Source organism: Ruditapes philippinarum, unplaced genomic scaffold, assembly GCF_026571515.1.
Source record: "Ruditapes philippinarum isolate M1 unplaced genomic scaffold, ASM2657151v2 ctg2531_1_1_1_1, whole genome shotgun sequence".
NCBI lineage: Eukaryota > Metazoa > Mollusca > Bivalvia > Venerida > Veneridae > Ruditapes > Ruditapes philippinarum.
This window is the reverse complement of record NW_026866987.1, coordinates 34,513-59,605: the sequence shown is the minus strand read 5'-3', so window position 1 is coordinate 59,605 and position 25,093 is coordinate 34,513. Positions and strand designations below refer to the sequence as shown.

Below are 25,093 nucleotides of genomic sequence, written 5' to 3'. Positions count from 1 at the left end.
AGAAAGATTTCATAGTGAAGTTTTATAACTGATTCAGAGCCACAGAGTTCTACAGAAATAGAAGAAAACATTTTAGAAACAGAAGACGGTTTCTTTTTGTGTGATGATGGTAAGATGATTTCACAAACGTTCAGATGCAATGGAAAACTTGACTGCGAGGACAAAGCTGACGAAATTGATTGTTTATACTTTGGTAATTTGTTGCTTTTACTTTGGAATGTTGCTGTTTATACTCGGGTATGTCCCTGTATCCCGGATGTGTTGTTGTTTAAATTTTGGTATGTTGTTGTTTTTATTCACTTTTTTTTTCAAATTAGACTTCGGGACCGTTTTAGTTTGTTTGAAATGGCTGGACGCTTCACGTGCTCTTTTACGCCTTGTTTATATATTTTCATCATCATCATCATCATCATCATCAGTATCATCATCATCATCATCATCATCATTATTATTATTATTATTGTATTATTATTAGTAGTAGTAGTATTAGTATAAGTATTATTAGTAGTAGTATTATTATATAACCGCGTGTATATAACTAACCAAGTGCGCAGCTTAACAAATAACAAAAATAATTCTGTCGGTTTTATTTCAATTTTTGTAACGCATTTTTCTAAAGATATTCCGTTAGATAATTGATGTCTTATAACTTTTTAGCTCACCTGAGCTTGCTCACGGTGAGCTTTTAGGATCGGTGAATGTCCGTCGTCCGTCCGTCCGTCGTCCGTCGTACGTCCACAATTGCTTGTGAACACTCTAGCGGTCGCATTTTTGCCTCAATCATCATCAAACTTGGTCAGGATGCTTACCTAGTTGAAAGCTCGGATGAGTTCGAACATGGGTCATCTCGGATGAAAAACTAGGTCACAAGAGCTAAAAATAGAAAAACCTTGTGAACAGTCTAGAGGTCACATTTTTGACCCAATCATCATCAAACTTGGTCAGGATGTTTGTCTAGGTGATAGCTCGGATGAGTTCGAACATGGGTCATCTCGGATGAAAAAGTAGGTCACCGGAGCTAAAAATAGAAAAACCTTGTGAACACTCTAGTGGTCACATTTTTGAACCAATCTTCATCAAACTTGGTCAGATTGCTTGTCTAGTCAATTGCTTGGATGAGTTCGAACATGGGTCATCTCTGATGAAAAACTAGGTCACAGGAGCTAAAAATAGAAAAACCTTGTGAACACTCTAGTGGTCACATTTTTGACCCAATCATCATCAAACTTTGTCAGGATGCTTGTTTAGATAATAGCTCGAATGAGTTCGAATATGGGTCATCTCGGATGAAAAACTAGGTCACCGGAGCTATAAATAGAAAAACCTTGTTAACACTCTAGCGGTCACATTTTTGCATCAATCATCATCAAACTTGGTCAGGATGCTTATCTAGTTGATAGCTTGGATGAGTTTGAACATGGGTCATCTCGGATGAAAAAGTAGGTCACCGGAGCTAAAAATAGAAAAACCTTGTAAACACTCTAGCGGTCACATTTTTGCATCAATCATCATCAAACTTGGTCAAGATGCTTGTCTAGGTGATAGCTCGGATGAGTTTGAACATGGGTCATCTCGGATGAAAAAGTAGGTCACCGGAGCTAGAAATAGAAAAACCTTGTTAACACTCTAGTGGTCACATTTTTGCATCAGTCATCATCAAACTTTGTCAAGATGTTTGTCTAGGTGACAGCTCGGATGAGTTTGAACATGGGTCATCTCGGATGAAAAAGTAGGTCACCAGAGCTAAAAATAGTAAAACCTTGTTAACACTCTAGTGGTCACAATTTTGACTCAATTGTCATTAAACTTGGTCAGGAAACTTGTCTAGGTCATTGCTGGGAATAAATCGAACATGGGACATCTCGGATGAAAAACTAGGTCACAGGAGCTAAAAATAGAAAAATCTTGTTAACACTCTAGTGGCTACTGTTGTGATCCAAATATTCTGTTAATTGGTCTGAAAGTTTGTTTTGATGATTTCTAAGTCAAGATCGAACATGGGTCATCTTGGATGAAAAACTAGGTCACACCGCCCAAATATGGAAAAACCTTGTTAACATTCTAGTGGTCACATTTTCGACTCAATTATCATCAAACTTGGTCAGGATGCTTGTCACCGGAGCTAAAAAAAGAAAAATCTTGTTAACACTCTAGTTGCTACTGTTTTGATCCAAGTATCCTGGAAATTGGTCTGAAAGTTTGTTTTGATGATTTCTAGGTCAAGTTTGAATATGTGTCACCTGGGTAAAAAACTAGGTAGCACTGCTCAAATATTGATAATCCTTGTTAATACTGTAGTGGTCACATTTTTGACTCACCTGTCATGAGACTTGGTCAGAATGCTTGTCTAGGTAATTGTTTGGATGAGTTTGATAAGTCAGGTGAGCGATCTAGGGCCATCATGACCCTCTTGTTTCTTTGATATCTGCAATAACGTACAATTAAACATTCAATAACCAAAACTGTTTTATTTAAGGAAATTATGTGAGAGTGCAAGAACTATATTATATTTCATATATTATACATTCGAAAGTTGAAAAGCGGTAAAATAACCATTTAATTTTATTGAAATTTATTTCAGTACATCCACTGATAATCGCGGACGTAGAAGAGAAAAATGACAGCAAGTTTAGTAATGTGTCGTTGGAAAATGGGTCTTTCTTCAGATGCAAGTCTAATGATTTGATATCGGTCATTGCAAGATGTGATGAAGTGATTGATTGTTTTGATGCCTCAGATGAATTAAATTGCAGAAATGAAAAGGGTGTGTTAGTTAGCATATTTCTCTGTAAAGCCACTTTTCAAATATAGGAAGAAATAGCATTCGATTTTTTATGATCTGATCAAAGGGATCGTCTCCAATAGATGTTTTTTAAAACTGGCGGATAACAGATGTAAAAAGTTGTTACCTGTTGTAACACGTCGTTTCTATTCCTTCTTTGCCATTTATTCTAATACTTTAAGTGTTGAAAATTGAATATCGCAAACACCGGTGCTGGATGTTGTAATGGATAATTCATTTTCTCTCAAGGTATAACTAAAGCCAACTTTGTATTTTTCAACTATTTTCATTGCTTTCGGGGCAATTTTCCGTTCTAGACTTTTTAGATAGACTGAAAAGTTGAATGACTACAATTTTCTTAAAAGAAAACCAAAAGCGTACATTTAATGGAGTTTTATCTAACATTTGTTGTTTTAATAATACTTTTAAGAAAGGATTTTTCAAAGTCGTCAACTAATTGGCACAGTTTAACATGAAAATACTTTACTGTGTGCTTGAACATGGTTTACTGTGTATTAAAGTCAATAGATAGAAATGAAAAAATGATAACTCTTTTTAAAAACATGATTAACATTGGTTATTTCAAAAATACAAAAATTACAAAAATATCTGTTTTGAACAAAAACATTCTATTATGCTATTGTTGTAACTAAACACAATATATAATTATTTTTAATGACATTTTTAGAAAGCAGAACTTGCTCTGACTACCAGTTTCAGTGTGACGATGGTGACTGTATACACATCAGTCAAGTTTGTAACTTTAAGGACGATTGTATCGACGGATCGGATGAATATTGTGGTTCGTAAATTTCCTGAGGCGGGGGGGGGGGAGTTGTCAGGTAAAGTGATAAGCAACAGTTCGAACAGTTCATAATACCCAAACAATATTGATGACCTCTGGTTATTTTGATAACTGATGAATGGGTGGGTGTCTTTGCATACATTATTTCGTACCAGCGTAACTTCTCTGTCATTTCCTTAAGGATTTTGAACAACCAAATATTCACAAAGTAAATGTAATTTCCATGCTCAATTTTCATATGAAGTAGTGGCCGACAATTGTCTCCCACATATTAAAAATGACATTTGAATTTGTATGATCAATCGAAATCAGCAATAAATAATATTGTATATTGAATGATATTAAATTAACACACTCTATAGTTCATTGGCATGTCGCGGCCTAAACACTAATACAATGCTTGTTTATTTTCTTTATTTTTGTTTTTAGCATTTTTTTCAACATATATGTGGACATTTATATATACTTTAATTCTAATATAATATATCTTCATTAAAGAATTTGAACAATGCTCAACATTGTCCGAGTATCGATGTGATAATGGTCCTTGTATACCTTTGGAACAACGTTGTGACGCCGTTCAACAGTGTAAGGATGGCTCTGATGAGCGGGTGTGTGGTACGTCGTTGTTTGTTTATGTTTGTTTTGTTTCTATACATATACGTGCTCGTATATTCATTCTTGCGTTTAAATTTGATTTTTGCTATTGAATTGTAAATATTTCAGCATTGCAACTTATGATTGTGCATGGTTGACAAGCAAAGAAGAACTATTCAATAAAGTGTAATCAAAGGCAGAATTGTAGTGCTTATGAATTTAAGGAAAATCTTATGACCATTTGTAGCGATGACCATTGTCGATTTGTATGAATATAAAACAATTATCGTCTGGTTCGCTCAATAGATTGAGCGTTGAACTGTGGATCGGGTAAAGTGGGTTCGATTCCCGGAAGGTGTAGTTGTTGTGATTGATCAAAATAAGTTATAAAGTAATGTATATTAAATCAAAAAGACTATTTAGATCCTGTTTGTCTAAATGAATAGTATTATATTTGTCCAGATGAATGTCAACCTGGAGTAGCTTTTCATTGTGACTTCGGAAGGTGTATACCGTTGAGGTTAACATGTGACGAATATCAGCATTGTGAAGATGGCACAGACGAAATGAATTGTGACAACAAGGTGTTTAATTCCTGCCAAGATGTATGGGAGGCTGGATACAGGAAATCTGGATATTATAATATATTAGGTCAGTAACATTCAGAAAACCAAACGTTTTTGAAAACCCGTCTTAGTATGGAAGTGATTACGTGTTATTTCATTTGCTGAAATGTATGTACTATATTATGTCGTCACAAATGTTTCTGTATAACGATATCAATCTACAGAACAACCTCAGCTGAATAATGTCTTTTAGGAAATAATATTTTGAATGCTGTGGTAGAGTTGTTGCGTAAGTGTTGTTAGTTTAAAATATTTTTACACGATCTTTATCTAATAGGGATTGATTTATCCCTATACAGATAAATACCATTCTCATTTTATAGAAACTGATGTTTGGTTTTATTTATCTATTTCTTTGTTCAAACTGATCATATTTCACTTTTTAGTTTTCATTTCTACAATTATTTGGTTAACATTTTTACAGATAACAAACAAAAGGTCAAATGCTTGTTCGATGAGATAGAATTCGGAATAATCAGAACTCTATTCGATTTTGATTTCAAGTTTGTGTCAGTAAATCTTGGCGGTTTCTTCCCAGTGGATATTCAAATGTCAGCCATCTATGATGACCCAGAAACCCAGAGAGAGAAACAGTTAAATTCTGTGATATATAACAGCGATAGAACGAGTTGTATTCAACAGGTAATTTGTGTTTAAAGTGCAACGAATGACCAGTTTAGTCACTTACACACGTATTTCTTGTTATTGAACATTTTTATGCCATTACATACTCCCCTATGATATTGGCATTCACTTTTAAGCTTCGTTTCTTTTGGGAACAGCAGAAGGTTCGACTTTGGAGCAATACGGTAGCATAATTTTGGGCACAAAATAGTACAGTTTGGCGGGGGTACATCGTTCAGTGGCTTTATTAACTAAGCTTTAGCCTGTAATAATATTTGAACAATTATGATCCAAGAAATTTGTCACTGCTGTGTTAGTCATATATAAAATATGAAAACAAGAAATATCAAGGAAAGGGCGACGTTTAATGAATGTAAAATTCTCAACCTTTTTTGTTTTTGATGATTCTGTAAATTAATGAAAATAATTCAAGATCATTATCACTGTTGTTGGTGTGCAAACACTGCTTTTCTAATAGAACATTAAGCATGCAGTATATTGTTTGGCAATATTGACCTGATACCTTTGATTATAAAAGACCTTTAGTCGGTAATCATCGGATTTTAATGCAAACAGTACGAACTTTATAATGTAGTCACAACTGTATATATATATATATATATATATAACACAAATTACAAGAATAGCATGTGCCTTACTAGCCTTTGTAACAAGGTATACGATTTTCATTTATTTACTTGGGCACCATACGCCGCTTTTCAGGGATTTGCAAGAACTAACGGAAGTTTCCATGATAACCGCCCTATGAACACATTTATGGGTGTTTCTAAATCCATAATTTTGCCAGTTTTATCTTTAAATGTTGCATTGTGCTGAAGCCAGCGCTTGTGGGCATGAATGGTAACTTGCTATTATCATAAACAGGCTCAATTCTCAAGTCTGCAAGGTTTTAAATTTGCCGTTTTGGCTTCGTTCTTTGTGGATTCTATAGTTCTCTATTTCAGTTTCAAACTAAAATGTTGTAGCTTGGAATTATAATGAAACGTTATTTTATATATTTATTTAATTATTTGATTTTATCACATAAACCGCGGCGCAGGAGTGTAATAAAGCCATTTAATAAAAACGATATTACACTAGTGTAATAACACTTTGACGTGACGTCATTTGCGCTATATATAAACATAGCGTAAAAGCGGGCTAATGTTAGCGTTACACTATAGGCTCGTCATTGAAAAATTACTCATTTTAACAGTTTAATGTTCTTATTTTATATATGTGATAAATAGAATATTATATTCGTGTAGATTTAATACTAAATTTATTGAACTCGTTGAATAAAACAATATCATGCTCGCCAAAGGCTTGCATAATATGATTTTATTCAACTCGTTCAATAAATTTAGTATTAAACTACACTGATTCAATATCCTCTATATATTATTATTTTCTGTAATAATTGACAACTATGTTTTTAAGCATGCGAATCACTCTTTGTATGCCTTCACATATTGAAGTCTATGAAATGAAAAGTTACGTATTTATCAAAGATATTTTTTATAATGAAATAAGCTCAGAAATTAAATACTAAATGATCTACTTTCAAAAAAACATTAGAAAATCATTTCAAGAAATCTTAAAGTCTAATAACAAAAACAGTAACGATTCCTAAATACTTATCATCAGATCATCAGGCCATAATTTTAGATAAAAGTACCCAGAAGTATATACTACTCAGTTTTTGCTTAGCACCATATGTTTGAGTGTCAATATGTTTTGGAATAATTTTATGAACGCCGTGCGAAAGGTTTTAAATGTTGATTTACTGTTTTATCAATTCAGTTGAAGTACGAATTTAACCATATAAAAGTGTAGTTTTACACTGATTTTGTGCTTGAGAAGAGGACGAACACCCCTTCCCCTCTTTGAAGATTTCAGAACATGCAGCGTGTTTTCCAAATAAATAAATTGGATTTTTTGTTTACAGTTTAAGACTTATGACCTGTGACTATTAAAGACAGCATGGCTCATGCTCCATGTTAGGTTTCTGGTCGTTCTAACGGGTATAGCTGTCCATTGTTGGACCAACATGGCTCCAAGCTCCTGGAAGGTTCTGGGTTGCAGCTGACGAGCTCATATTCTAACCTGCAGCTCATTCCCAAGTGTTCTATTGGATTTAACCTTTTACCTCATATAGACGAGTTTTGACGGCTTTTGGCCCCCCACTGTGAGACGTCAAGTGACTGCGCTCAATATACTCCCTCTTTAGGTATTTCTTGACCACCCTGGCCTTATGGGGCGAGCATTATTGTCCATTAGAATGAACTGATCACCGACTGCTTCAGCATACAACTTTACCTGGTTGTCTAAGATGTCGTCTTTGTATCGCTGATCTGTCAACGTACCTCTTTTTAGCACTACTAAGTCCATTCGTTAATTCTAGCTGATGACTCCCCACACCATAACTGACCCTCCTCCGTAGCGGCCATACTCAGCAATATTTGCAGTCTTAAACCGTTATCTTCGACTTCTCCAGACTCTAGCACGCATATCTGTGAAGTCTAGGCAGAACCTGGCCTCATCAGTGAACAGAACGTGTCTTCAGTGTTGCATGGTCCACCGTGTATGCTCCGTGATCAAAACGGGTCTGATGATGGCGGCGCGTCAAGGGGATAAGTATGCAAGATCTTCATGCAGCATTCTACATACCGTATTCGTTAAACACGGGCTCCCGCAGCCTTAGCAAGGTCATTTCGAAGAGAAGTTGCTGTCGAAAATCGTGTACCAAGTGCCTGAACAAGCAAAAACCGATCCTGAGCTGGTGTTGTGACCCTTTGCCGACCTCCAGCATGTCTCCTGGCGGGTGTATCATGTAGCCTGTATCTTTCCCAGCCGCTGGTGATGACGGTGTGGTGAACACCAAGCACTGCACTAACCAGACGGAGGGTGGTCCCATGCTGCACATCCATGCAGCCCTTCAACTCTGCTTCTCTCAAATGCCGCCAAATGTTAGTATTCGCCATATCGAATTGACGGATGTAAGAAATGTAAGCCACTGAATGACAGTAAGCATGTAATATCGACGTGTAACAAAAGACATGTTTATACACCCTCACCAAAAGCATGGAATATTGGGGTGTATGCTTTCCATGCTACCTAATCGAGTTGAAACGGTTTAGTCAATTTGGATATATGTCAGGGAAACAAAACATTGCAGAATCAGAATTTTCAAAAAATGAAAAGAAATTTGTCTACTTGTGATAATATAAAAATGAATTAATGGTACTTAACAAAAGTTGAGTAGTATATATAATTATTATCTATATTATCAGCAAAACCCGATGCGTAAAACGTAATAAAGTTCAAGAAACTTTATCTCAGGTCAATATTGGCAAACAATAACAAAAGAAAAAAAATATTGGCAAACAACATTACAGCTTTTTGGCGATCAAAACAACATAGATATTTATCTAATGACTGGAAAATGCACAATTCCTTTGTATTCATTTTTTCAATTTCAGATAACAAAGTCCTGTCCACCACCTATTGGAAGTGTTGTAAGGCTGAATGAATCCTATAGATTCTGTCCATGTTCAATCTTTAATTATGAAATGATCCAGTAAGTATGCAAAAAGATATTTAACAGCAGAACATATATTGCAACTTTTGTTCTAGTCCAGCAATTCTTGTATCCTGAAACATTTGTTACATATACAAGGGGTGTTCAAATATGAATGCAATTAGGCCAATATGTCGCTTTTAAGCACGTTGTGCATGAAAAAATGAACATGTTTCGCATAGATGGTTGTGTAAGCTCTCAATTGATACAAAACATGTGTAAATCAGTTCAGACTAGCTTTGACAATAGCTCGATTAGCGTCATCTACTCGTGTATACTAAAGCTAAAATGGTTGAGAAAAGTTTTCCTTTAACTGACCAAATACGGCCCTCTATCAAGAACCTCTGTAAAAAATGGTTGAAAAAGTAAAGGATTTGATTGCTTCTGATGCAAGATTTACAACTAGGTGTATAGCTAAATGCGTTGGTATCTTTGTAGAAGCATACAATTCTCATAATTGATTTAAAAATGAGAAGGATAAGTGTCAGATGTATCCCATCTCCTTACAAAAAGCCAAATCTTGCTAGGGTAAGAATCCCCAAACAATTATTGAAACAGTTCCCTAATTAATAAATTGCAAATATCATCACTGGCGATGAGACGCGGGCTCACTTTTTGAGCCAAAGCGAAATATACATAACAAAATATAGGCAACTAAAGGAAATAAAAAAACCTTGCGAAGCAAAACGCACTACGAGCGTAAAAAAGTCATATAATATGTAATTTTCATTATAAATCAAGGTCCTGCTATTCAAATTGTCGTACCAAAAGGATAATCTTTAAATGCCAAGTTTTACAAAGGCAAGGTCCTTCATAAAGAAATATTTCAAAAACTCCGTGGTGTCAGGTTGTTGCATGACAATGCTTCGTCACACAAAGCGGGCATTGTACGAGAATACTAGTATCTGAAACAATAAAAGGTTGTGAAGCTGCCTCACCATCCTTATTCGCCAGATCTTGCCCCTTGTGACTTTTAACCTATTTCTAAGGCTCAAAAACACGTTGCTTGAAGAAAATATCAAACGCGAAAAAAAAAACTCAGTTCGGCTATTTTCCAGTGTCCTGTACACTATACATCGAAAAGGTTATGGAAACGCATATAAAAATTAAATTAAAATACTAACACAATCACATTGTGGTGAGTATTTTGAAGGATTGAGATTGTACCACCGTGTATGGAGCACTTCTGAAAACTGACCCAGTTGCATTCATATTTGAACATACCTCGTATTGTATAATGTATAACATTCCGAATTATATTCTTGCAAAATATAATTCTTTTAATAAGTATTACATATTTTTGCCTTATCACGTATATTGTATTTTTTGTAAGTATCTTGAAATATTTATTACCATCTTTTATGTTTTAAGTCATAAGATAAAACATACTAGTATATTGCAGTATAGCTAACGCATCTTGCAATGCACTTATTGCGACATTAAGTGTTTACCTTGAAATATCATATAATAATTTCCATTTAAAGATCCCGTAACACAAAGTTTTTATGGTTTTATATCATTATTATGATGCTAAAATGAAGATTTATCAATATTGTAAGTTCCAAAAAGAATTATTTTGTAAAGATATTACGCATTCACATCTCATGTTTATAAAGGGAGGTAATTAGAAATAATTTTCGATAAAGTCTAAGCCAATTTTTCAATAAGCAATTCATGCATATATTGTAATAAATACTTATAATGCAAATAAACATTTGCAGTACATATTTAACATATTATTGGATGTTTGGAAATTGTTTTAGAAGAATAATTATATAAATATAAATTCCATTTAAATGTTGTTACTTCTTTAAATACAACATACAGGATTTTTATTTTACCTTGGAATGCCGTGCATCTTTAAATATTCAATAACTTGCCATGTTGGGTCTTAGCGTAAGTGGCCAATCATCAAAGTAAGCTATTTAGCTAAATTACGGAAATGTTGATTCACTCATTTGCCTTCTTGTTCCTGAAATAATGTTAGAAGGAAAAACTGAGGTCTTCCTGTACAAGTACAGCTAGAAAGTTGCAACATTACCTTTACAGTATCAATGGAGAACCATTTGTATATAAACAGTATACTGGATGATATGTTTTAATAAACATCATTGGCTGGATATTCTTTCAAATATTTAGTTCTTATATTGATATATCAAGAGAATAAAAATAGCGTGAATAGATTCGCTCTGAAGAGTTTCGTTAATAGTTTCTGTATCAAGCTTTTGATTGATCGATTTAATTTCCGACAGTAAATTTTTTGTTTCGAAAAACTTACTAAGTATATACAAAATATACTTATCATGAACATGTTAAAGTAAATAATTCAAATAAAATGACAAATTTTCACAATTTTTTGCCGATTTTTCACTAAAGTTAGTGAAAATATATTAAGTCGAATTGTAAGTAAACATGACGATGGGTATTGAATGAAAAAATGTATCGTAATATTTCTTTACAGAACTGTCGATTATGCACCATTGCGGAGTGCAGAACAATGCAAGAGCGTTGCTAACCAGAGTTGGACTATATATCAAGAAAATCCTGTTTCAAATGGAACATGGGTAGGTTTTGCATTGACAATGCAGGTAAATAATCGGGCATTGATAACCACTTATCAACAAACCTACATGCAGCAAATTGTTTCCTCTGCAGTATGTGCACATGGTAAGTTTTGTTTCTACAGTGAATCATTTCCGGCAGGTTATAAACTTCGTAACGATTAAAACAGTACACTTCTATATTCCTCTATGAACTATTGACATACTTGTATTGATAAATTAATATCTTTTGCTGAAGATAGAACGTTTACACGAGCACATTGTTGTGCACTTTAGAATAACTTCCATGTACCAAATGGCTTTATAAGACATGTAAATAGTGAACGATCCTCCATTTTAAATCAACTAATACCTATTAGACTAGGATTCATTATTTTGTATAATTAGAATATAGTTGTGTGTTATTAATATTTACAAGATAATATACTTTCACAGATTATGAAACAATTGACAATGATTTCGTTTGTGATATAAATGGGAAACATATTCCAAAGATAATGAGATGCATATATGACATGGACGTAAATGGTTTTACTCTCGGTTGCAGAGATGGAAGTCATCTGAAAGATTGTGGTTTGTAGATAGATATATTTCATTGAAGGCAGTCAGTTTAGCTTTTGAAAATAAATTCATGGCAAAAGTGAATTGATCAAATTTTTATGGGTTTTGATGGGTTTTATAAATGCAGGTGTATGCTATGTAATACCATGACTTTGTACTTTTTCAATTAGTTTAAAAGTACAGATTTAGAAATGAAATGAATAGTATATTGCATTTTTTTCCATACGAAAATATGAACAGCCTCAATCAAATTGACTCTTTCATATTTATAGCTTCCGATAGAGAGGTTTGTTCCAATGGAACCCATCACCCATGCGTTGGGATTTCATTATCCTCTATCTTACCTATTGTTAGATTCTATTACGTCTTATATAACTTTACAGTTGCTGTTTTCTGATGTATATAAATTGCAAGTCTTCTGTTTTTATTCACCACACTTCCTTCAATTTTACGCCACCATTCATGTATTTCCCGTTTTAAACTATGATATCTATTTCATCAATGTGTACAAATAAAATAAAATAATGCAGTTCAATTTGAAAGTTTTAAGCTTATTAAGAAATCCCCACTCGAAAGAAAGTAAAATTTCATTCATTACATGTATTATAAGAATACTTAAAAAAGATATCACTTGATTAAAAAAGAGTTTAATATCGAATTTCCGTCTTTGAAGGGTTTCCTAATTAATTTATTTATTACTTACATTAATTTTTTTCTGTCTGTCTTTCCCTGCTTTTACTCTCGTATATGGTGTCCAATTGACTACCAATCCTCTGTGTGTGACCGTCTTGTGTCAAAGGCTGTCTTGCATATGCTGATCTTTGTATTCAAAGTATGTCATACGTGTTATTACTGTAAAAGGAACAGAAATGTGCTCCATCTGATCACTTCTCCTGTCTGAAAGTGAAATCTCGAGGACTGAATATAATATGAATGTATAAGGTTTGATTTTAGTAGTATGTTTTGGCTGTTAAAGCATATGTTCAGCAAATGTTTAACTTACCCATGAATGGAAATGATAATATTAACTCTTACCCTGTGGAGGCCAGAATTTAATTTTTTACCACTAAAATGCCTAGAAAAACTGCCTACCTATGCAATCTGTCCAGTCAATACACTTTTAGCTGGCTATTTTTATTTTTATCTGGATATCTCAAAAACAAAAGACTGCTCCAAAAGTAAGAAGTTAGACAAGTTCATTACAGAAATGAAGCAGGTTCATTGTTGAATATGAAATATGATAAATTTTAAAATACAGACATTTGAAAGTTTTATTCATTCTTTTAATGATCTATTTTAGAGAAATATGAATGTCCTCATAATATGATCAAATGTCCAAACAGCTACTGTTTGCCACAACGGTTTTTATGTGACGGACATCTGCACTGCCCTGGAGGTGAAGATGAAGAGTCATGTGGTAAGTTTAATTCTGAAAACACTTTTCAATAAGATAAGATAGGTCAATACGGAAATATTTAAAGAATATATTTATTTGCTGTGCTATACATGTAAGGGACATATTTTCTTATAAACACCTTGTCAATTGTTGTTTGTACCTGTGACATATCATTTTGTTTGTTTTCAAACAACATAAAAAAAATGTTTAATGAATCGATGTCACATTTCAGGTTGTTCCCCGTCCAGAAATGAAATACTGGTCATTCATGACGAGGAAACCTCTGACGGACCTGATATAATGCAGTTCGCTCAACAATTTTCTACGCCAACTAATATTGTTCGTGTACTGAGTTACAAAGCTTCTAAAACTCTTCAAGCTTACAACATCGATAACATATTACTTGACGTTTTAGATAAAGAAATAAACAGGGTTTATGATCATAAAAAATCGTTTCAATGCCGGTATAAAATAATGGCAAATCGTCTTCTTGGTTCAATACGTTTTACAAACGATGGAACGAAAGGTTTTATTTTGATTCAGACTACTGGTGCGGCAGAAAGTGCTGTCTTCGAAATGGAAGAGAGTAAAACTGGGTTAGAGACAAACGTAAAAATATATAAAGTGAAGGAGAATTTCAATTTTTCCAGTACTTCGCAATCTTCAAGCCATGGAGCAAAAGTGTTGGACATAAATGTGAGAAGATGGAAAAACCTGAATGCAATTGGTGCCAACTATTTTAGCGAGTTGTGTAATAGTAAGACAATTTATTATACCATATATTTCAGTTTACATTGTCCTTATATCATAGCTGTACATAATAAACAAGAAAAAAGGTCACTATGTAAATATAATTAGGTCATCTGATATCAGATTTCAATTTTACACCTGAAAGTGTGCACATGGTCAAAATGGTAAAGCTGTACGTAAAAAGCAGAAAGGTTAGTCACTAAGTAGGTCACTTGGTCTTTATCGAATTCATCTGATACCAAAGTTCATTTTAGATCTAAAACTGTGCACATGGTCGAAATTTCATAGCTGTGCATTAAAGGACAAGTTGGCCATATAGTTAAAATCTAGATCAAAGTGCAATTTTACATCAGAAACTATGCACATGGTCTGCGTCAGCAGTTTTCATATGATACTGTTGTTTTCATAATTCCAAGGGGCCATCACGTTTCCAGGTTTTTTCTAATATTAAGAGCATTGGCAGGTGCAAACTGCTATCAAAGCACTTAAAGTATCCACTGTTTGAATTTGTAGAATTATGATAAATTACTTATCAAAATATAATGCATTATAAGTATATAATTTAAAATTTGTTGCTCATAATTTGCTAGGGATTAAATTTCATCTCACTTCACTGAAAGTATATTTGACATTTCTTCCAGTTACAACAAAAGTTTACTGTCCAAACGGTTACAAATGTGCATCGACTCGAACATGCATTACTTTGGATCAAGTTTGCGATGGTTTTGCACAGTGTTTGCATGGTGATGACGAAGATCTCTGCAATTTCCAATGCCCATTGAATTGTTCATGTATTGGATATGTTGCCAATTGTAGAAATTCTTACTTTAATGTATCTTTGTTGTCATCAGTATCAACAAATACGCGTTTACTTGATTTGAGTTTTAATGATGGACTCAGTACCATTTTAGAGGATTCGAATCTAAATATTATGAGCTTGTCTGTCTTGAATCTTTCATATTGTAGCATTACGCGTGTAGTTATCTTTTCCTTTGGACAAATCAGGAATCTTCGGTCATTGGACATAAGTTTTAACCTAATTACTGTGCTGTCAAACTATGTCTTTTACAACCTTAAACAACTAAAATTCCTGAATATTCGAGGAAACTCTTATCTATCAGTGATTGAGATGCATGCCTTTGCTGGTTTGGGGAATGTACAGGAATTGAATTTAGCCAATGCAAAACTGGAAAAGATTTCTGCGGACACGTTTTCGGGGATGACCCTCAAAAGCGTAGATTTATCAAACAACAAGTTGAGTGAATTAGAAAGCTTTGCATTTCGAGACTCTTCTATAAAATATATTAATTTTAATGAGAATGATGTCAAAACATTCCACAAAGATATATTCACAGGACTTATTGGCTTAAAAAATCTCGTTACGCCGGAATTCAAATTTTGTTGTATTCGACCGAACTATGTTAAAGAAGAAAACTGCTTTCCTCAGAAAGACGAGTTTTCATCCTGTGATGACCTAATGAGACATTCGGTGCTACAGTTTTTGATATGGTTAATCGGAATCATGGCGTTTGTCGGAAATATTCTGACAATTTTATATAGGCTTAAATATGATACAAAGAGGTTGAAATTGGGTTTCGGAATATTCGTTACAAACTTGGCTGTTGCTGATTTTCTTATGTCTGCCTACTTGATCACTATAGCGATTGCTGATTCTGCTTTTCGGAAAAGGTTAGAGATAAATAGTTTTGCTTTTGTAATGTAGAGCTGAAAAAATGCTTTTAAATAATTTTCGACGATAACCCTATCTAACTGTACAAATACTTCTGATAAATAACAAATTTCTGTGACCAAAATCGTTTCATTATCTTACAGAATTCCTAAATACAAAAGTTACACCATGTTTTGAAAATGAAGCTGCTTTAGAGAGATTTAATTGTAGTCATGCTAATCGAATTTTTATTCAAAGGTACATTTTTATGGACGACTACTGGAGGCACAGTGTTTGGTGTAACCTTGCAGGGATACTTTCTACCATTTCATCTGAAGCAAGTGTGCTATTTCTTTGCCTTATTACATTGGATAGACTTTTGGTAATCAAATTTCCATTTGGACGTGCCAAATTGTCTAAGGATAGAGCTGTTGCTTGTGCTACCTTCACATGGATCTTTTCTGTTACTGCCGCCATATTTCCTGTAGCATATGAAGGATACTTCAAGAACGAGTTTTACTCGAGGTCTGGCGTGTGTATCGCCCTGCCTCTAACAAGAGATCGTCCGCCTGGCTGGGTATATTCATTGTCGGTCTTCGTTTGCCTGAATTTCCTTACATTTTTCTTGGTCGCTGTTGGACAACTATCAATTTTCATTGAAATTCGCAAAGCTTCTGGTATTGCAAAATCTGTCCAGACTGCAAGAACACGTGACCTAAAGGTTGCAAGGAATCTTCTCTTGGTTGTAGCAACCGATTTCATGTGCTGGTTTCCAATAGGACTTATGGGTAACATATTCAATACATTAGTTGCTATATGCCTAAGTGTTATCTTTAAAATACATGTAGTACAGCATAGATCACATTGACCACATACTTAACACAGCTAAAATATCGTTTATAAATATTTCAAAAGTTCAATGACATTAAACGTACAGTAAAACAATAAATATATCATAATTTAAAAAAAGATAAAATTTCCATAAATTTCTTACCTTTGATTCTAGTCACAACATAAGATTTTTAATAAAATAAATGTCATTACAGCGATAATTGCACTATCTGGTTACGTAATTTCCGGAGAGGTTTACGCGTGGGCAGCAGTATTTATACTTCCTGTCAATTCAGCTCTTAATCCCATTTTGTACACTTTGAGTGCAGTTTTTGGAGGCCAAGTAAGTTATCCGCTTTTTTTGTCGTTAACCCTGAAATGATAAGACATATTGAAAAAATTATATTTTTACACCACTTCTATTCACAATTTTAAAGTAGATTGTTTCATTATATAATGGAATAGATAATGTTGTAAATATTTTAATATTGTTTCCTTCCTATTATAGAGTTTCACTCCCAGCATGGACGAACAATCGTTCAAGGAAATGACCAAAGGTTTGTACATTTTCTGTTTCATTTTTCTGCTGTAAACCTAAGGAGAAGTGTTTCTTGTGTTAAAAATGTACACAAGATCAATTTTATATTTAATTTGATATTTGAATTGGTTCAAACTTAAATGAGAGAAGAGAAATCAACAATGGAGGGCAATGTTTAAGACACAATATACAAAATGGGCACTATAAGGGTATGGACTGACAAATGGAACGAAGCAGGAGCCAAATTTTAACCATAAAGTAGTTTAAGTAAAACTAACTACTCGTATAAGTATAGAAATTTCTAGGTTAAATTGAATGTAGGAAAATTATTAAGGGATCCAATTATATAAGTAAACATTTAAATGGAAAAACCGACAATGTGTAAATACATATAATACGAGACAGTATCGTGTTTTCATTTTTTCAATTCATATGGGATTCAGTGAAAACTTAAATTCTATAAAAAAGATAAATTGCTTCTTTTTCCCTCTGAATTGCTATCTTAACGTTTTAATGCTTTGCAATTCTTAAATTCGAAAACGTTTCTTAATTCATGCTTAATTGTCTTATTTAAGGCTAATACTGTATCTTGATTTCTTTATAGAAATTCCTTTCATGTTCAAAGTCTTTAAAAAGGTATATGCCATTTTCAATGCTTTTTATAAATGGCCATTTATATTACATGTACAAATCAGAATAGAAAACAATCGTGCTGGTACATTATGTAATTTATATCAAAGCAATATATGGCAACAGAAAATTGCTCTATGGTCATCAGTTTTAACTGATTTTTTTAACTTTTTATAAAAGTTTTGGTAAGGTATTGGTTTATTTAAGAGCTAAATGCTTTCTATACAGTAGTATGTCATTATTTTGTATTCAATTACTTTTATAGAAATTGGACGAAGTACATTGAGATGTTTTACAGCCAGACATTATTTTGCTACAAGGTTAAATAGAAAAAAATATATGGAGATATCTGATATATCTGGCGATATTCAAATTCCAACAATTTCTATATTGTCTATATTCATGAAACTAGCACAAACCTTGGAGGCCTTACATTCTTGTACCCTTGGAATAAAGTTACTTGACAAGAAAGATATCTTTGTTGGTGTCCGCAGCAACCAGGTAAATTTAAATATGTTACAGTATTAACCTAATTATATTGTGAATTGAATTTGCCCTGTTTTAAATTTGAAACTACTTCTATTCATTCAAATGAAAAGATATTTCGATATATATATGCAAAGAGTTTGCTACCGACAGTGTATGGCCTGTTCAGACAATCTCGCCAGACCACACGGACGTACAAGCCTGCCTGAATCCATAGTGGTTTCAACGGCTAATCATTTTTGGTTATTTGTGTTATTTATAATAATTAGTATTACATGTATTATCATGCACTTGATAGTCTTTCGTCATTGTTGAAGCGATGTTAACTTACAGATATAGTTTTAACAATCAATTTTCAACTATTTATAGCCTTATATCTATTGAATGCATTTAATAGAAACATAAAGGATACTCTTAAATTTTGATTTTGAAATAATATGATCCAACTTTAATTTTTATTTTTTATCTTATATTTGAAACAATCAAAATCTTTTTAATATATCCATTTTTTCACGATAAAAAATTGTTCTGTGAAGCAATAATTCAGACGGTTCATTCGTCGTAACCGTTTCTTGGGATGATTATTTAATGATATATATCCTTTTTTTGTTTGTTTGGTTATAGCTTACAGGTTCTGTGAAAATAAAAGGGGAACCGTTTATATCCTATAAACAAGAGGAAAAAATGGAGAGGATCAATGATCTAGGCGTTATGATAAGAAAAATGCTTTCAGCAAGAGAAAGAAACAAAAAACAGTTGTTAAAATGAATGTCACAGTAATGATATAAACAACAATTGTTAAATCAATATTCGAACATATCTTTTTATATCTTATGACAACTTGTAAACACCTTTGTAGAATTCTATTTGAATCATTTAATATCATGGAAACAAAGAAGTTTTGAGCATGTATCTATTTATAAGTTAAAGAAGTGCTTTATTTGGCAGGGTTAATGGATGAAAAAAATGTTATGAATAATATTTTGTTCTTTTTTTAAAATAATTAATGTTATGAAAACAAATTTATTTTTTCTTCAGAGCTGTCTTTCGATATCATATATGTTTCTTTTAGCATTTTGATACATGTAAAGGAAACGGTTGAAAATCCAGAACCAGATTAAGATATCGAATATTGTATGTACGTTTGTTTGTTGTAATTTTTATGGTTTTATTATTTCAAATGTACGTTTTTATCTAATTGGATGTAATTTTATTGTTTTATTATTTAAATGTACGTTTTTATCTAAATAGATGTAATTTTATTGTTTTATAATTACAAATGTTCTTTTTTATCTACATGTAATTGGTTTTAATATTTATAGTTTTATTATTTCAAACATAAGTTTTATCCAATTGGTTTTAATATTTATATTTTCGTTATTGCAAATATACGCTTTATCTAATTGGTTTTAATATTTATAGTTTTATTATTTCAAATATAATCTTTTATCTAATTTGTTGTAATTTTATAGTTTTATTGTTCCAAATGTACGTTTTTATCTCAATTGTTCTAATTTATTGTTAATTTTAAGCTTTTCAATTTTTGTTTTTATTTGATAAGATGTATTTTCTTATATTTTAATAATATTGCTTCTTTTATTATTATTTCAAATATCCAATTTTATTCGCTTCTATTTAACCCTTTACTTCATGAGCATATTGTAAAAAATGGCCGTTTTCATTGAAAAGTCTCCTGTTACAAGTTCAAACTGCCATAAAACTATGAAAAATGCTTCAATACTGATGAAACTTGGCACAAATGTTGACTGGACCATAGCCTCTGTAACGGCACATGCTCAATCTTAAATTTCCTGTTAACATGACAACTGGGAGACGTCTCAAAATAGCCAAAAATCACTATTTTGCATTGTTTTTTCCATGAAAACTGATTAAGTGCTGGAAGGTCTCATTGGATTTAGGTAGAGTAAAAGGCTTTTCAGCGTTGGTTACATTTTACCTTACGATCGACCTGAGACCATTTTATCCTGTCACATGTCCAAAATTTTTTTGGTGATGAGGGGCTACGCCCCCTTCAAACCCCGAAACAGGAGGAGGCACATCCCAATTAAGGCAACCCCTTCATGTACCTTTTGATAGGTGGTGGCGCCGAAAAAATGATCACTTTTTATAAACATTTCTCAAACAAAAACAGTGTTTGGGGCCTAAATAGGGCATTTTTTCACTGTTTGAGGCTTAAAAAAGGGGGGCGAAAAGCCGTCAGAATTGGTCTTTTCTATAAAAAGAAACAAAACAGTTTTTTAATGACACTATCATTATATTTATACTTTGACCACCTCAAGTTTTTTATGGGTTTTACGTCACTTCGACACAGTATAGGTCATATCGCGACGTTCCAGCTTTACTGGGGGAGGAAGACCTCCGGTGCCCTTCCATGCATTATTCCAGGCACGAACGGGCACCTGAGTAGAACCACCGACGTTCCGTCAGCTAGCTGGATAGCTTCCTCACATGAAAGAATACCACCTAAAGTGTGATGATATTAAAACATAAGATATCTACTTTGTGTGAAGTCAAACCACGTTTATTTTATATTTATAAAGAGACTTTGTATACATTGTCAATATTTTCTAATATTAAATTTGAGCATAGACTATCTTTGAACTATAATTTGAAGAAATGCCTTGACCTGGGGCATTTGAGCGTTTTAGCGGCCCCTACAAGGGTCCAATGAAATTAATATGAGCAAACTTGATAAAAGACTACCGAAGAATGCTACAGACAAAGTTAAGGTATTATCCATCAATTACTTCTGTAGAAGAAGATGTCTTAATGTTTTTTTTTCTATTTTTAGCCCTAGAGACCCCTAAAAGGGGCCAATCAAATTACAATGTAATATGAGCAAACTTGATAAAAGACTACCCAGGAATGCTACTGACAAAATTTGGATTTTTCTATTTTTAGCTCTGTTGACTCCTTAAAGGGGCCAATTGAAATGACATGAGCAAATTTAAGTGTGAGTGTCACAAGGATGCTACAGACCAAATTTTAGGTAAATATGCCTAGCAGTTTCAGAGAAGAAGACGATTGTTGACGCATGACGCCGGACGCAAAGTATCCCCCTTTGATACTAATAGCTCACCATGAGCCTTCGGATCTGGTGAGCTAAAAAGACATAGCTTAAACATACTAGTGTTCCAAATTTTAATTACTTTGTTTTTACTGGATTGCTTTACGTCGTCAATGAATTAATTATCATCAGAAAATGACCTTTGCTTTGCAAAGAGACCTTTGCTTTGCAAAGAGGGCATGTTGCAGTAGATTTTGGAGAAGGTACATCCACATAATGAGATTTCAATATCAGAATGTAAATAAAATTTAATTTGCCTTAGATAAAATAGCCTAAGCCGTTATTCATGACAAGACTCAAAACTTGTGTATTGGTATGCTGTATGCATTGCTTGTGTTCATAAAGTTAACAGACAGTCAAGAGAAAGATGGGTTGTCCAAGGAAATACGCCGAGCAGCGACGTAGACGTCAGACAGTTGCTAGAAGACGTCAGGGTCTTCTGAGATCAATGTATCTTATGTTTACATGCAATATCTGCATACAACGATAACGATGTTTTAACGTACTAATTAAAAACAAAATATCTCGTCTGTGCAAACAATAATTGCGATGTCACCATAACTATCTGTCTATTTGGAATTAAATTTTGCAAGCTATTTTTAAAAATAGCATTTGTCTACACTACAACAAACTTCAGACTGAATTTTGCCATTAATGGAATAAAACTTCATAAAACTTTTTAAAAAAATCTTGGTCTTCAGAAATTTGACGCATTCAAAGAAAATGTTCGTTTTTGTTGTTAGTTTCAGTTTTATATATTTTATTCCTTTATTCATGGCCTTTGAATTTTTTTTTTAAATTTGCAAATTGTTCATCGTTTTACATGAAAATTCCCCTATTTTCATCTTGCATCCACTTAAAGAAAATAAAACATGGCTGACAATGCGGAATTACCTTAAATATGATGATTTTTTTTTAAAGTGGATTTAAAAGAGTCATCATTGTATTGCTTCTTTAGTATTTGTCAATTATTCTGATATACCACTTCATACTTCTATGTAATTTGTAAGATAAAAATAACAACTGTCTGAATCCGTGCAATAACCTGGACTTTAAATGTTGGAATATCAAATTGCGGCAAAGACTTTAAGGGAACAGTCGATAGTGAAACCCTATAACATTGCCATGGCAGTGCGGGGACAACGAATTGAAAGAATCTTGACCTCCTTACACCACCACATCTACTCCGTTTGTGGATCCCGGGGACTGTCAAGTATTCAAAACATCTTTTTATCATTTATCAAAGAGTCAAAATTGTTTTGTTTTTTTTTTAAATATATTTTGTTTTTTAATCTGTGTCAAAGACAAAATATGCGTCGGCCGGGAATCGAACCCGGATCGACTGCTTGGAAGGCAACCATGCTAACCTTTACACCACCGACGCAGTTCATGAAAATATGTGACAATGCGGAATCTAATCGCATAATACCGAAGATTTTATCGCGGCACCAGAATTTTATTTATTTATTTTTTTTTATTAATTTATTTACTTATTCGTTCGTTCGTTTATTTATTTTTTTATTTATTTATTATTTATTGACCACCTTGTGCAACTGTTTGGAAGCTACACGCTTGAATCTTCGTGGCTGATATATACGTGTATTTTTCACGGGGGAGGAAGTGTTACACGAAGGATGGAGTTCTTATGATAACTTGTTTGGAGTTCTTATGATAACTGTCACGGAGTTCCTGGAAAACGTTACGGATTTCTGTGGAAAACTTTTCTATATACTTGGAGAAATTGCGTAAAAAATTGTTATTTTTAACTTTAAATGGGGAGTTTGAGGTGCTTAATTAACCTTTGATAATTAAGCTTGCCCTACATGTATTATGTTTCAGAAAAAAATCTTTTAGTCCATATTTCGTCGCCGTTTTAAAAAAAAATCTGGTAGTTTTAAGAAAAATTTCCAAATTGCTTGCTAATTCGTACATATTGACCTTTTCATTTGTGATCTTCGTCGTTGCTATACTTAATTACCTAATTATTATGGAGAGTTGCAAACATAAAGCCCGGGCTAATAAATGTATACCCGATTTTTCAAATGCTACGGAGTTCTTGCGATAACTCAAAATATGTCCTGGAGTTCTTATGATAACTTTTGTTACTGCCAGTGTGTTTTTGTGCTTAATCACGGCACGTTTAAGCGTATTTTATTAGTCAATTAGTGTGTAAATCATTATGAAGCATAGTACGCTTATCATTTGCACAAAAATTTGGTTATATAACGTTGGTTTTGATCGTGTTTTTCAGTTCAAGAGATATTTTTCTTACCTCCGTTTCTTGTGTTTTTTTGTGTTTGTTTTGGTCTTTTTGTGTGTGTTTTTTTTATTTTATTGGAATGACTGTAAACATACTTGATGTAGAGCATTTACGTACAGGATAGAAATACGCTTTGAATTTAATACTCAAGCATGATTTCATCATATATACCACAGGGGGGCCCACACAGTGTTTGGATGGTATATACTGCTTGATAGTGACCTTAAAATGAGATTTTAGTCATAACCTTATAATATGTATATAAATATAGACAAGGGGCATTACTCGCTAAATAGAGAATTTTCGATCACCCTCAAATTCATGCGAGATTTTCCACTAATTAAATAAAAAAATTCCAAAAACTATACTGCGTTGCATAGCTTATATAATCCACAATTGATAAACACTAACTCTATTCTGATTCCCTTAGCCCATTTTAAGAAATTTATTCAAAACCGTTTACTTCTGTCACAAAATTGCTTAGTCGTACGAGATGTCGCAACACCAAATTCCACGGGTAAAATATCAATTTTAAAAGGGGTAGGTACAAATAAACGCATGCAAACAATAACACAACATAGTTTCTATTACCTACCTGCGCAAATAGTCGTGAAGCGCTCTATATTCGTCTGTTTCGAACGAAATCTTCAAATCAGTGCAGAAATCTGCTTCGGCGAATACATGTTGGAAATTCTGGTCATGGTGTATGGAAACCTTTCATTGGTTGTCGTTATAAACAAAGTTCCTACCGAACCAATGAAAGGTCTCGATACACCGGCTGGTCACGTGACCGGGGTTTCCCCAAGATGTCTACGTCGAAGCAGATTTCTGCTCTGATTTGAAGATTTCGTTCGAAACAGACGAATATAGAGCGCTTCACGACTATTTGCGCAGGTAGGTAATAGAAACTATGTTGTGTTATTGTTTGCATGCGTTTATTTGTACCTACCCTTTTTAAAATTGATATTTTACCCGTGGAATTTGGTGTTGCGACATCTCGTACGACTAAGCAATTTTGTGACAGAAGTGAACGGTTTTGAATAAATTTCTTAAAATGGGCTAAGGGAATCAGAATAGAGTTAGTGTTTATCAATTGTGGATTATATAAGCTATGCAACGCAGTATAGTTTTTGGAATTTTTTTATTTAATTAGTGGAAAATCTCGCATGAATTTGAGGGTGATCGAAAATTCTCTATTTAGCGAGTAATGCCCCTTGTCTATATTTATATACATATTATAAGGTTATGACTAAAATCTCATTTTAAGGTCACTATCAAGCAGTAAATATCATCCAAACACTGTGTGGGC

General features: G+C 33.3%; 1 protein-coding gene and 1 non-coding gene across 2 annotated transcripts; one reads left to right on the top strand and one right to left on the bottom strand.

Moving 5' to 3' along the window:
• Positions 1-13,459: 13,459 nt before the first annotated feature.
• On the top strand, positions 13,460-19,367 carry LOC132734416 (G-protein coupled receptor GRL101-like). The gene is made up of 8 exons (XM_060721154.1): positions 13,460-13,553; positions 13,765-14,289; positions 15,404-15,971; positions 16,210-16,739; positions 16,998-17,125; positions 17,291-17,339; positions 18,216-18,451; positions 19,061-19,367. Exons 1-8 carry the CDS (start codon positions 13,460-13,462, stop codon positions 19,202-19,204), a joined length of 2,274 nt encoding a protein of 757 aa, XP_060577137.1. The 3' UTR covers positions 19,205-19,367.
• Positions 19,368-22,836: 3,469 nt separating this feature from the next.
• Trnag-ucc (transfer RNA glycine (anticodon UCC)) lies at positions 22,837-22,908 on the bottom strand. The gene has a single exon. It is a non-coding gene; the product is annotated as a tRNA-Gly (tRNA).
• Positions 22,909-25,093: the final 2,185 nt, after the last annotated feature.